The following is a 15,387-nucleotide window of genomic DNA, read 5'->3' on the forward strand; positions in this document are numbered from 1 at the left end:
ATAATGGGGCGGTATACCGCGTATAGTATCAATGTAATGGGGCCTAGATAACCGTAACGCTAAACGCGCAGCAATAAAGCAAGACTAAGCTGAAGGTCGAGGGTTCGAAACATGCTGGTGGATGATCTTTTCGAATAGGAAATTTCTCGACATCCCTGGGCAAAGAGTATTTTTGTAAATGCCATACGATATACATCTGTGGAACTGCTCATAAGAACAGTAAGTTAAGAAGCAGGTTTTGTCCCAATTGGGACGTAGTACCAGAAAGAAGAAGATTGTACCCTATTACCCCGAATGCCAGTACCCCTAATTCCAAAACCCCGAACGACCTTACCTCGAATTTCATTATCTTGGGGAAATGTCATCAATTGCAAAATCGGGGAAATAGCATTCCGGGTGATGGAATTCGGGGTAATGGTTCTTTCGGTGTAATGGAATTCGGGGCGTTGGCAATCTGGGAAATGGGATTCGGAGTAATGGGGTAGAATCGTGGAATTGCTCTTAGAACACTAAGCTGAAAAGCAGGCTCTGTCACAGTGAAGACGTAATGCCAAGAAGAAGAAAACTGAAAAACTTTTGGGAGCCCCTTTTTTATTCACGGTAAGCTTCATGGACCTTTCGTCGTCCCCATCCCTTTTAATTTGGTTTGCGGGTTGTGCCATGCATTCACCCTGTAGAAAAATGTTTCAAAGTTGTCAGTAAGTCTATATTGAATTTTTAAGTTAGAACGTAATTTTGTTAGCAATATCAGCATATCTAAATAATGTTCAGAAACATGCACAACAATACTCCATTTATTTCAGAAGTAGCTCAAATGAATCATTTTCTGCTTACATTCTCTGTGCACAACCAATCAAGCAGGAAATTAAAACATCCGTGCATAAACCTAATTAAAATTCCTATCTGATTCGTCTTCTACTTCCGGGCTACAGAATCTGTATTTGAAAAACCCCAATAAAAATGAAAAAAAAGGAAGATGGAGAAACAAATCTAGAGCAAATCAGCACGCGCCAAAATCGCATTAGCGGAAATGGAAAAAAAAAAGTTACAATGTCGCATCCGTGATTTTCCGATAGGAGGGAAGTGGTTCGGTTTGAGTGAAAAGGGAATAGATGAGCCATCAAAAGAAGCAGCCAGAAATATACATGGCGTCGATTCAACTCGAGCAGCAGCTTGAACCAAATAGCGTCAATCCGATCGATGTAATATTTGCCTGAGTGCGAGAGTGATTTAATGTAAAATGCAGGTTGCCTCTGCAGTTGGCACTAACTGATTGATGGCGGTTTTTGTTCATTTTATGTTTATGGTTTACGTGGCTGGATCTACTCTCGAAATCGATTTCTCGGGCAAACTTGGTAGATTCTCCTACTTGTGTTTGATATTTTACTTATCCAGGCTCTCATAGAACTCGTTCTTCATGACATTGGGCTTATCTTTGGCTTTTTATGCTAATCAGATTGTAGTCTGACTGTAATGGTTGCGATGAGATCTGTCGCTCGGACTGATTTTAGACCTGCATATTTTCTTTATAACTGCCACGTTCACGCCAACATTCCGCAGCTCATGAGTCAGTATCTCTACAAACGCGGGTTCATTCAAATTGTAACGTTGTTACAAAAAAAACTGCGATATCATTATTTTATAAAAAAAAAAAAAACTATTCCCTTTACGCTAATTAAAACACACTGAAGTAGACGCATAGGACCAGCAAAGGTTAATCGATCACTTTTTAGAGACATGAGCGCCCCAAGCGGTGGGTTATGAAATCGCAAATTCAAATCTTTTGTGGGGCGATTTTGTTTTGATGATTTCATTATTCAAAAGCGATGACCAAGAATCCTCATCAGTTCGAGATTCAACTGATGAGGTGTTTTTCTGAAATAACAATAGATTAAAAAAAGGAGGGCTTGGATTTGAGTACACGTGAAAAGGTCTTCTCAGTTCGGTCGTTCGACTATTCAGACGTGAAAAATAGCTACAAGTAGAAGTGATAGATCAAGCTACCTATAAAAGGATTGAAAAGTAAAAGTGTGTGCGATTATCGTGTTTTAAACTAAAATTATTTATAACTATTGTTCAAATTATTATTACAGAGAGAAGTGACTGTGGAAAAAGTTAGAAAAAAGGCCCGTCAGGGAAAAGTTTTTGAATTTAATCTGTAAGCAACCTGAAATCAACCAAAGAAAACTTTTTGTAAAAACTAATAATACGGTATTCATCTTGTAGCTTTGTGAGTCAAAAACTGAAAAAAAAACTGCATATTGCATGCAGGTGCGCCAATTTCTCGAGGACCAGGTAATGTGAAAGACAATTATATTGTTCATCTATCGAAACTTCACACATCCCATACTTTTTTGTCCCAAGTTGTCCCAGGCTAAAATTCATTTCCAAGCGTACTTTGAGATGTAAACTAAACGATCGTGAAGAATTTAGCTGCACAAATTTGCACTTTTTTGATTTAGGGCTTTTTGAATTTTTCCAATATTTTAAACCATTTTCTATTAAGAACAGCTAAAAAATAATTCAGAGGATTACTGAATATCGCTTCATCGTTCATATCATCATTCCTCTGTAAGTTCTAATATTTATGATGATTTGTACAACGTTAATCGCATAAACGGCTCATATGCATCATTAGTAACAAAACTTATTATTTCGCTATAGGCCCTATTCAAAAGTTAGTCTCGAAAACTTGTTTTTGAAAATAAAACATCAAATTTGTATCACAAAACTCATAAATACGACATGAGATGGAAAAAATGTTTTTGGTCGCCAGTCTGTATGGAAACCGCCCATAGTGGGCCCGCCTCGTCGTCGAGCCAGTAATCGACCCTCGCGCACCCTGGGTCAAAGGTTATCCACGCCTATCAGGAGGTGATCGGTCCCACAAATACCGAGTCAACTTCTACGGCCTCGAAGGGATTGAACCAGGAAGGAGTGCCCACGTGTTGCCCCCTTCAAGTGGTATACGATTGAGACCACCCCTCATAGTCAACGAAACCACGCCTCTGAACACGCATGCTCCACCAGTGTTCTGAAGGTGACGTCATCGAGTTTGACTGACAGCCAGTGTCTGCATATTTCAATAAGCCATTTTACGAGACGTTCGAATGACGTTTTCTGGCGGGCCGCTCATTGTTGTTGTTCAAAAAACTAGCATAATATCTGAATGGCGCTGGTCACATTTTTGTTGGCGATGACGTCCCCGTCTCTTTCAGCGCATGTTTCTACCCGGTTTACATGTATTATGTTACCAGTAGATGAAAAATATCTTCCCTGCCTGCTGATTTCAATTTTACATGCGAAAATTAAAAACTTTGTGGCATTGCAACCAGCGCCATTGATGAATAAGCTCCTTCCAAATGTAGCGCTAGAAGAAACGTAAATAAATCGGCCCGCCAGAAACTTTCAAAGCTGGTAAACAAACGGAAACCATATGATTCGAAACGTCTCATAAAATGGCTTATATACAGTCAACAACGCCGATCCTCAGTAGGCTCCGTCATCGTTGAATTCTTCTTTGTGTGAATGTTTGTTTGACAATACATGCACGAATCTGGTAGAACGTGCATTCAGTTTTTCAATTACTTTTGTTACACTAATTCTCATCCACTACTGACATTCAAATTCAATTTCACTAGTGAAAAAAATCATTTCCGTCAGAATACCCCACAAACATCCATTTACTAAAAGACAATCATGATTCATCAACTGGAGGCATCACATTGCCGTTTTCTTACACCAGTAATATAAAATTCATTTGTAATTTTTTTATATTCAATTTTCAATTTCAGTGCCTCTAGGTGAAACTGAATTTTGAAATGACACCAACAGTGGGTGAAACTGAATGTGTGCGTGTGTTGCACCCACTCTCTTTCTCGTCGCATTCGCACTCGAAGTCAGATTGGCTTCTTGCTAGCGGAGTTTGTTTTTGTTCGTTTTCGCACTGATCGGGTATCATTCGGCTGAATTTTTACGACACTGATCAGCCGCCCTTGATAGCGGTGAATGCTTCACCCACTGATGCTGTCAGTGAAGCATTCGCCGCTATCAAGGGCGGCTGATAGTTAGCCGCCGAACAAGTCTGTCGTCACTGTGGTGCGCCGCCTAGTACTCTACTTCGATTCGTGCGTCGGCTGCATATCGTGCGGCTTTCACCAACCTCGGGCATACGAGAGAGCACGCTGCTTCGAGGGAAATCACGATCAAGAATAAGGTCAGACCTAATAGATTTAAGTAACACACATTCGCAAATCAGAAGCCCGTAAATCGCATAAACGGCATCCCGTTATGCCGAATGCCGTTAGGCAGAATTTCGTTAGGCCAAAAGAGTAATTAGGCCGAAAATGGACGAAAGTTCTAATGAACCGTAAGGTCAAATGGGTAATTAATAGGATAATTTACATCACCTTGTAACCAGTGGTGTGTCTGTCTGTCCGAGATTGTTGAGATTTTCGCGATGTAGTGTGTTCCGTGTATTTTGTATTGGACAACCAAGAAAGTGTTTGAGTATTTGTCAGCATCACCACCCATCGCCCACTGGACAGCATGCAGCCACATGGAGAATAGTTCCGCTACTCACCACCAGCCATCGCTGGACGAGCAGAATGGGCGGCCATTGGGGGTGGTGTAGAAGGAGCCATGATGGGGCGAACTTATCATAATGCGGGAAACTCTAGGTCGAAGGTTCTGAAAAGGAAATCCACCATTGCTCTGGATCATTATCGAGCCATAAGCTAAGCTAGATAGACGTCTGTGACGAATTAGAAAACTTAAATCCAAACCTGAGAAAGAAGTTAAGGAGTTAGACAGTGGTGAATACAAAAATTCCGGATCATCCAGGTAATAGACCCTCGACCATAACCAGTTCGCATCCATCATTATAACACCCCCCCATTCGTTCTTCAAATACCCGCAGGACCCTTGGTTTTACCCTTGGTGTTACATTTAGTACCGCCCTTGGAGTGACCTTGGCCGTTGGCCGTTGCCTTGGCGTAAAGCGTGGGCCGTGAAGTGCGTGTAGTTGAGCCGAAGACATTGGTCCTACCACCTCGAAGTGCGCTGCAGTGCTCGTTCGTTACACCCGAGACTGCCAAACGAGCGAGGAAGTGCCTTGTGTCGCAGCTGTGCACGCCATTTTGTCTGCAGCGACGCTACACCCTCAAGCCAAGTCCAAGGAAAGCGAAGGAAAGAGAAGAGGAAGCCATTGGAGAGAGGAGTTGCGGTCGTTATCCATCCGAGAAGAGGAGCGAACCGGCGACGATGAAGCAAGGACGAAGGTGTGGTAGCGGAACGGAGAAGGGGCCCCGCCACCAGAGGAAGAGAAGAAGAGGAAGTGGAAGGTAGGAGATAGGCTGTAAGGAAGTGGGAGGAAATAAAGGTATCTGTGTGCAAGGAAAGTCAATAAAGTGGGTTTAAGTGTCGCAAAACGGATGTTCAGGTGTTTTCTTGGTCGCGGTTAATCAAGCGCATATGCCGACCCTGAGGCAATTGTAGAAGGGGGTCTCATTAATGCCGGATAGGGGGCTGCCCCATTAGTTACAATCTAGAAACCGCCTGATGAGTTTTCAGGTCGAATGAATTGTTTTTTGTTAAATTTGGATAATTTGCATTATCTAGAAGCCCACAATAACCGTTGTGAAATATAACTAGTAATATAACAGTCTTTGATTAAAAGAAGGAAAAACACTGATGATTGTGTTGGGCATTTGTAATACAGGTATGTTCTGTTTTTATCAACACGATCGGCTATTTTCAGTTGACAAAATCGGAACCGTGACAAAAACAAAATAATTTTCTTAGACAAAATATTTTAAAAAATTGAAAAGAAAATTGCAGTTTTGTCAGGATAATACGCATTTTCATCATATAAACGCACACTATTGATGTTTAGGAGCTGTTAGGAGCATTTCGATTGTTTATTCTTATAGGTTCGTAATTAAAATTGATTGCAGACTCTTATCAATCAACATAATTTTGTAAAAAATCATTAATAGTTTTAGTTTTTTTGGTTTGAATTTTAATAAATGCAATATGCAAAATAAAACGATAATCACATAAATGTCCTTTGCACGTCATATTTGTAAAAATAACTCCTTGTAGTTATGTGGTCAAACTGATCATGTTTTTTTTTCAAGAAGGATGAATCAAGAAACTACTTCTTTTGTTACTGTTCATCCTCATCCATCTGCTTCTTCTTCTTCTTTTTGGAATTATATTCCAACTGAGAAAGAGCCTTCTTCTCAGCTTAGTGCTCATATAAACACTTCCGCAGCTATCAACTAAGAGTTTTTTTCCAAGTTATTTTTTTTTTTTGCATTTTTAGTCCCACTTGATTGGCGATTTAATGTGGGTTTATGTTGCGAAAGTTTGGCAAACTGCACTGAATATTCACTATTTTCTGTGCTTTGAATTGTCAAAATCTAATCAGTAAAATTATGGTGGAGATATTTCTTCTAAAGTTATTACTACCAACATTGACAGGAATGTACTAATCGTCAATCTAGAACAGCACCACCATCTTACCACCACTTTACGTTAGATCCCGAATAGACCTGCAATATACTAACCTGAAGTTTTTTGTTAAGTTAAAATAATATTAACCCTAGTGGTCTCTTCAAACTTTCGCCATCAAGTAGGCTGCTGAAAAAATGGAATGCAATCTCCCATACAAAACGACAGATAAGTTTTCTGTTGTTTATCCAGTTATTCCAGAGAATTTTCCAAATCGTTTCCTTCACTCAAACACTTCGGAACACTTAATCAATTTAACAGTGAAATAATCCTGTAAGCCTATTAGCCGATTCTAAGGCCATTTCGTGAACTACAAACATCATTCCATTTTTATCTATATAGAAGTTCATCAAAACACAAAAGTGTACAAAGTTTAGAACAAGCATCATCAAGGGGAGGTGTTTGAGACATCTTACGTGCTTTACAAATTATTTTGTATTATTTTTCATTCAAAAAATCAATCCATAGGGAGAGGGGGGTCAAAAACCCACCAAAACTGCCTTACGTTATTGATCAAATTTACATAGAAAATTCTTTGATGCCATGTTACATAAGAAAAATGAGAGGTCTCTGCAACTCTCCTAAGTACGTATTCAACTAATCACAAATTCCTGTTGTTGCTAGGACGTGGCCAGAGCAACTCTCGATTGTTGAAGGATGGGTCAATCTTGCCCAACAGACTATGGTAAGTTTGAAAACTCAAATTGGTTAGTGGATAAGAAGGAATCAAACCTTATTGAATCGCATATGACTTGACAACTACCATGTATCGTAGGTGCTCAACATTAACATAATATCGAAAATTCAACTCTGAGGCTATTGAAAAGCATTAAAATTGCTTCAAAATAAATATTTAGTTTACATACTAAACATTTTGAAAATAATAAATATGAACAATTTTTGTGTGTTGATAAAAACGGAATAATTTGTTGACGAAATCTGAACGTGACAAAATCGGAGCGTGACAAAAACGGAACGTGATGAAAACGGAACATACCTGTAGTAGTAAATGATCAAATATTATTTCGGCCTAACGACCCTTTCGACCTAACAGCATTCGGCCTTATGGCCTTAGGCTTAATGACAATCGGCCTGATGGCCTTTGGCCTAACGACCTGCACCCGTAAAATCAATCTGTTTGCTCTACTTTTGCCTTTCTTAGTTGATGAAGAGCCCTCGATAGGCCACCTAACCAGGATTGCGCTACCTACATCGTGCTAGAGGGGCTGCCTCCGTCCGTTTGTTCTTTATCAGGGCTTTGGACCTGTAGCTCTGGTTCTCCATAGTTTCAAGTTCTTTTAGACATGCTACAATGGTGATACGTCATGCGTTAGGCGGCATCCACAAATGACGTAACGCTCGAAGGGGGAGGAGGTAGGCTCAAGCGTTACGGCTCATACAAAATTTAAAAAAATCCATACAAAAAGCGTTACGGAGGGGGGAAGGGGGTCAAAAATTTCCAATTTTAGCGTTACGTAATAAATGGATGCTGCCTTAGCGGTGTTGTTCTTACTTAATGCGAAATCAATTTGCGAGAGTACACAGTTCGAACGAAACGTGTACCGTATTCCGGGGTAACATTGATCAGCGGGGTAAAATTGATCGCAATGACCCTCTTCGTAAAAAGCTCGAATCAACATTTATTGATGAAATATTTTCAATGCATGAATGGTGATTGTCTTTCTTCTATTCATGAGCTAATAAACAATAAGGTTTTTGCGGAAATTAAGCTGTGTTCATGCGTAACTTTTTCAACTTTTGTAAACGTTGGTTTTCATGATTATGGATGACACCATTAAATAATCATGTCTCACATGAGTTCTGAAAACGAAATGAGCAAGAGAAATGCGGTTGTTACTAAAAATGACATCGCCGAAAACGATTCCGTTGTCAAAACTTTCACAAATATGTTCAATAAAGCATAATTCACAAATTATTATAAACCGAGAAGAATTTCCTTAGGAAATTGCCTAGCTTTAGGCGTAATCCACAATCCAAGGTGTTTTTAATTTTAAAATAACTCAAAAAGTAAATGACTTGTAAGAGTTTGGCCTTCATATTCGGCTTCAGGGACCATGATTTTAGTAAGTAATGATATTTTCAATATGACCAAACGGTGTTTTCATGGGTGATCAATGTTACCCCATATCAGCTAAATAGAAAAATCACTTAAAACATTTTTTTTAAACATGCTTTAAACTTTCAGAAAACAAAATACAGTACATAGACACGAGTTATGGGTGGCAGTACTTGTTTTAAACATATAAAATTTGCAACAGATGCATTTTCGAATCAAATATTTAAGAAATATTCAAAAAAATGATCAATGTTACCCCGGATTACGGTAAATTTCTGAGAAATATAATGCACATAATTGGAGCGTGGAGTATCATGGATATTTACATGATAGGTCATGTAAACTGCAATTATATGTGATGTAAACCAGCAGGATCCTCTGTGGTTACATGAGATAAAACACATTTTTACATGATTTCAGACTTAAATTTACATGACGTCATGTTTACATCGAATAAATGAAGTTTACACGACGTGTAATCTTCATAATTTTTAACTGTGTAGGCTGAATTGAGCTCAACAGCAACGTTTCAAGGAAAAGACTCAAAATCTCTTGTCTAGACTTGAACCAAACAAATTTTGTTCATGATATTTTAATTTTCATCTGTTTAACAATCTCCCATGAGAGCAAACTCATTAAAGATTTGCTTCAAAAATCACATGCTTGAAGTTTTTCGTGGAAAATCACTCAATCACACTCAAGCCGTCAAATATGGTGCAGTCCTATTACCCGTCAAAAACTAGCGAAAACCAAATGTTGTTGTTTTTGCTAGAAAAGACTCACAATAATTCTAGCAGACTAACAAAAAATCATTGGTTTGTGTGAGTAAACTGTGGAAATACGGAACAATGAGCCTCCAGAGCGGTTCCACAGAAAATGACGACTTTTTTCCCAAATTTCATTTTTATATTTTTTGATTTGGATGAAATTTTGCACATGCTTTCTTTATGCCCAAAAATGCCTTTTTGCATCATCGGCTCGCCATTTTGACTCTAGCCTTACTTTTGAGAAGGGCCTAAGAAAAAAATCCTTAATAATTTTCAAAAAATTATAACTTAGAAACGGTTTGTCCGATCAGTTTGGTGCCTTCCGCAAAGTTTTAGGTTATTGTTGGGACTATCTGGAAAAAAATATACACTGTAAAAAAAATATTGTAATTTTTTATATATCGAAAATAAAGCTTAAAAATCAATTTTCTCAAAAATCGTATTTTTGATTTTTTTTTTATTTTTTTTATATGTTAAAGTAGACAAAAAATGAAGTCATTTGCACAGTGGGCCAAGATGGAGAAATCATGGACAAAAAAGTTATGATTTTTTGAAAATAGGTGAATTTTTGAAAATGGTCATAATAAACTTTTTAAATATTTTTAAACTCGATTTTATGAAAGTACGCAAAATTTACAACAAAAAAGGTACACGGAAAAATCAGGCTAACTTTTACCGTTTTAAAGATACAGCGATTTTAATACAAAATTATGATATAATTTTCAATTTTCGGTCATTATAATATAACTTAGAAATGGTTTGTCCGATCAGTTTGGAGCCTTCCACAAAAATTTAGGTTATTGTTGGGACTATCTGGAAAAAAATATACACTGCAAAAAAAATTATTGTCATTTTTTATATATCGAAAATAAAGCTTATAAATCAATTTTCTCAAAAATCGTGTTTATGATTTTTTTTATTTTTTTATATGTTAAAGTAGATAAAAAATGAAGTCTTTTGTACAGCGGACAAACCGTTTCTAAGTTATATTATAATAACCGAAAATTATATCATAATTTTGTATTAAAATCGCTGTATCTTTAAAACGGTAAAAGTTAGCCTGATTTTTCCGTGGACCTTTTTTGTTGTAAATTTTGCGTACTTTCATAAAATCGAGTTTAAAAATATTTAAAAAGTTTATTATGACCATTTTCAAAAATTCACCTATTTTCAAAAAATCATAACTTTTTTGTCCATGATTTCTCCATCTTGACCCACTGTGCAAATGACTTCATTTTTTGTCTACTTTAACATATAAAAAAATAAAAAAATCAAAAATACGATTTTTGAGAAAATTGATTTTTAAGCTTTATTTTCGATATATAAAAAAATTACAACATTATTTTTTACAGTGTATATTTTTTTCCAGATAGTCCCAACAATAACCTAAAACTTTAGGGAAGGCACCAAACTGATCGGACAAACCGTTTCTAAGTTATAATTTTTTGAAAATTATAAGGGATTTTTTTCTTAGGCCCTTCTCAAAAGTAAGACTAGAGTCAAAATGGCGAGCCGATGATGCAAAAAGGCATTTTTGGGCATAAAGAAAGCATATGCAAAATTTCATCCAAATCAAAAAATACAAAAGTAAACCGACATTCGAATTCAAATGGAACCGCTCCTCAGATAAACCAACTCATCAATGATTTTTTGACTGCTGAGTTGCGTGATCAAAAACTCATGCATGAAAATATTTCAAGCGTAAGTTATGACAATTTGAGTTTCTCACAATACTGTTGACAATTACAACTTCCGCGAATCAATGTCGTCAAAGCCATCTGTTACTTCGTTCCACTTGATTGATCATTCAATGAATGGAATGTGATTCCATGGAAAAGAAATAGGTAGCATAGTAAAGTTGTTTGAAATCAAAAACGTGACATTCCCCAATTCAATTGCGTCTTCCCTCTGGAGGCTATATGAGTTATAGCATACAACATATAGCATACAGCAATCTCTCTGACAGTACGGTTTAATAAAGCTCTATAAAACACCTTGAATATCCTAAATATTAAGTTTCGTCGTACATTCACTGCAATTTCGGAGAACTGAGTGACTTTAAACCGGGGCCGAATTTGAGAAGAGCTGTTAGTATTCAAACTACTTTCTGGCAATAACAGTTTGACTATCTTAAGCATTCAACAAAATAGATGCTAGGGATTTTTTCAAGTCCATCTCACAGAATAAGAAAATTCTGGGAAAAAAGATCCATAAACTTCACATTGGTAAATCCGTCTCTACTTCTATCTGTGGAATTTCAGTTTTAGCTCAAATGAAGTTCAAAGTTCAAACATGTAACTTGTAATTCTCCCGTCAAGTGGAAGAACAACCATATAGTCGGAAATGCAATAAAAGGCACTCCACGCTGAGCTGGTGAATGACGCCATATCATTGATGACAAAGTGATGGATTTTCATTTCGTTTGATGTGGGGGTGCGAAGCAGCAGCATAATATGGTGACACCTACCTTCTTTTTGGATTTCATCGATTCGAGCTGCCGTTCGGTGTGCTCCCCGATGGATCGACTGCCCCACAGCTCCCGGCCCATCAACGAGTAGCACACGATCATTATCAGCATCGGGATTCCGTACGTCAGGATGAGGAACACCAGATTGTAGCTGAAAGAAAAAGTGGAAAATATTCAAGATTACCATCGCAGGAAATGCATTTAAGAACAGAATCGAAAAAATCACCTACACAAATTTTATTTGAAACAAACATGTAAAACATTATTGTTAGTGTAAAATAATTCGTATAAAATTGTATTCTTTTTATGGATATTGATTAACTTTTTTATATTAGCAATGCAATGGTCATGTATGCCTGTGATGTAATGCATGCCTATTGTCTTTATGCCTACTGGGGTATACTCAATTGTTACTCCCGGTCATCAAAACTTTCAATCATTGTTTTTCTTCCCGGAAGAAATCCTTCATTCTCCTGCTGCTGCCAAATTTAAACGGTCTCATTAAATTAAACATGCGTACACCAGAATAATTTCCATCGACCGAGAGACCCCTTTCATTATGTTGTGCATGACAGAGCGGTGTACCACATGGCAATTTGGCGTCACCACCGCACCGTCAAAAGCTGAAATTGAAAGCTGACTTGTGAGCGCCGCGATTTTACAGAGATTCTTATCAGATTTGACATGAGAGAGAGAGCTTTTCACCGGAAACGGGAAATATTTCATTAAAGGTTATATCAACAGTTTGTGGAGCATTCGCTGTTCAAACTGAAGCAGTACCTCATTTGATTTGATCTAAGGATAGGAATGTTTGTTGAAATAAATATGAAAAATTATAGGCGTCGGAGCTTCTAATGGAAAACGTATGTTGAAACTTTTGTAGAATGCCAATTCATGGTTATGAACAAAGAAATATCATTAATTCCCTACACCCGTTCCCTACTAGAACAATTTTTTTTTTGTGAAACCCGGGGAACGTTATTTGGAAACGTGTCTAACACCTCCTCTTCCATCAAAATTTACGGCCGTTTCCTAATTGCGGATGGCGATAATGATAACAGATGGGGCATGTTGAAAGCTTTCGCAAATTCGCACGAGCTCTTTTTTGATGTTCTCGAGCATCTATGAATTGAGACGCGTATTTTCATAGTTTCCACGGTGCTCGCATGATTTATGAGTAAGACACGAAAGCTGTTGGTTACCAAGTGGAATGGATTTACACGTTATTCAATGACGTGTTATATTCTATACAAAAAATAAAGGATTAAGGCTATATATAGTACAACAGCTGGTAGCAGGTCTCTTTTTAGGCATTTGGTTTCTATTTTAATACTAATCTATAGAAAGTCTATATTTTTCCTTATTCTGCTTACAATTAAACCTGATGCTAAATTCTATAGCATGCAAAGAAACTTTCAGAGATTGTAACGGGTCGAACAGGCTCTTTAGAAAATTCGTCTCAGATATCTCGTGGAAAAGTTTCAGGAATTATCATTGTGATTGCGTTTATAATAGGTACTTTCAGGGTCTCCTACAGGAATATCTTAAGAAATTCTTCAAGTGATTCCTCCTCAGATCCTCCAAGAGATTCTTCCAACGATTTTTCAACGGATGCTTGGAATAATTTCTTCTGAATTTGCTCCAGGAAATCCTTGAAAACTCCAAAGCTACTACCTCTAGTAGTTTCCTCATCTACAATTTTATTTTTTACATAGACTGCTAGAATTTTATCCAGATATTTTACGACTGATCCTTGTACCGAATTCACCAGTTGATAATCTAGGAGATCTTCCTTAAATTTCTACAGGATCACTCACCAGAAGATCCACGAAGGTGTTTTTTTTTTTCATGAAACTCTGCAAGAATTCCTCCACGTTTCCTTTTAGAGAGCCAATATTCTTATATTCGAGGTATTAGTAGCGTATCTAAGGGAGTGCGGTCCATGAAATCATGGTAGTTTTATTTCTTTAGCAGTAGCAACTCAGTTCCTAACAAATTAATTATGATTGGACGGGAACCTATCAATTCGTTTGCAGGTACCCCTTTATCAACTAATAATGGTAGAATAAGTTTCTATGTCTGTACAGAAGAGTTATTTTCAACAGAATAACGTGTTTTAGTCTTCAACACATATATAATTTTTTTATCTCTTTTGAAGAGGTTGTTGTGCTAGTTAATATCGGGACCATCGTCTTTACTTTTCTTTTGAAGGAAGTCGTCATGATTTGGCGAGAGGCGTGTTTTCTAACTACGAAACCAGATCCGTCCCAAATCTAAACTGATTAACCTATCTGGGGGCCCCCAATATCTTCAGCCTGAGATCAGCTGGAAACATTATTGTTACAATTTATATTGCTGACCAAATTAGTCTTTATGCCTTTTAAAATAAAAATAAATACCGTAATCCGGGGTAACATTGATCATTTTTTTGAGTTTTTCTCAATTTTTTCATTTCACAATACAAATGTTACAAATTTTATATTTTTAAAACAAGTACTGGCACCCACCGCTCCTAACTTTATACTTTATTTCGTTTTTCGAAAGATTTAAACATGTTTAAATAAATGTTTTAAGTGATTTTTTGATTCAGCTGATATGGGGTAACATTGATCACCCAAGTAAACAACGTTCGGTAATATTAGAAATGTCGTTACTTACTAAAATCATGGCCCCTGATGCCGAATATGAAGATCAAACTCTTACAAGACATTTACTTTTTGAGATATTTCAAAATTAAAAACACCTTGAACCACGGAATACGCCTAAAAGTAGGCAATTTCCTAAGGAAATTCTACATTTTTAATTGTAATTAGTTAATGTTGCCTAATTGAATAAACTTATAAAAGATTTGACAACGGAATGGTTTTCGGCGATGTCATATTTAGTAACAACCGCATTTTTCTTGATCACATCGTCTGCAGAACTCATGTGAGATATGAATTTTTGGCAGTGTCAGTGAAAGTGCTAGAAATCATTGATTCAAAAAGTTGACAAATTTACGCATGGAGTAAACGCAATTTTGGCAAAAACCTTAATTTTCATTAGCTTATGAATATAAGAAAGAGAGGCACTATTCATTATTCGAAAATGTTTCATCAATAAATCTTTATTTGAACTTTTAACGAGATGAGTCATTCCGATCAATGTTACCCCGCTGATCAATGTTACCCCGGATTACGGTATGTAAAATTCTTGAATGTAGCTGAATGTTAATACTAATTATTTTTGCATTATAGCAAAGCTGATCAAAACATGTTACAAAACGTGATCGAAATACCTTAAAAAAAACGTAATAAAAGATGCAGGAATGAAATGAGCTGTTAAGAAAAAGCTATTAAATGATCAATATTGTATGCGAATCTGAATTCCTTTCAAGTAATATGTGAAGCTGATCATGTCTTCCAAGCACAACAAAAATGTCTGGTCAAGGAACCCGGAATAGAAGAATCGATTTCGTTTCATGAAACGGTATCAGAGCATAACAGAGTAAAATTTATTAGTCATATTTTTACTTGAATATATTTTTTCTACAATGACACTTGGAATTAAAAAATAGTTTTGAA

At 36.9% G+C, this 15,387-nt stretch overlaps 1 protein-coding gene across 1 annotated transcript in view; it reads right to left on the minus strand.

Annotated features, from left to right (window-relative positions):
• LOC23687834 (tachykinin-like peptides receptor 86C) overlaps positions 1–15,387 on the minus strand; it is a 468,956-nt gene that overhangs the window by 96,883 nt on the left and 356,686 nt on the right. The window contains exon 7 of the mRNA XM_021857584.1: positions 11,825–11,975. Within this exon, the coding sequence (XP_021713276.1) occupies positions 11,825–11,975 (151 nt within the window). The remainder of the gene's footprint in view (positions 1–11,824; positions 11,976–15,387) is intronic.

Source organism: Aedes aegypti, chromosome 1 (assembly GCF_002204515.2).
Source record: "Aedes aegypti strain LVP_AGWG chromosome 1, AaegL5.0 Primary Assembly, whole genome shotgun sequence".
Lineage (NCBI taxonomy): Eukaryota > Metazoa > Arthropoda > Insecta > Diptera > Culicidae > Aedes > Aedes aegypti.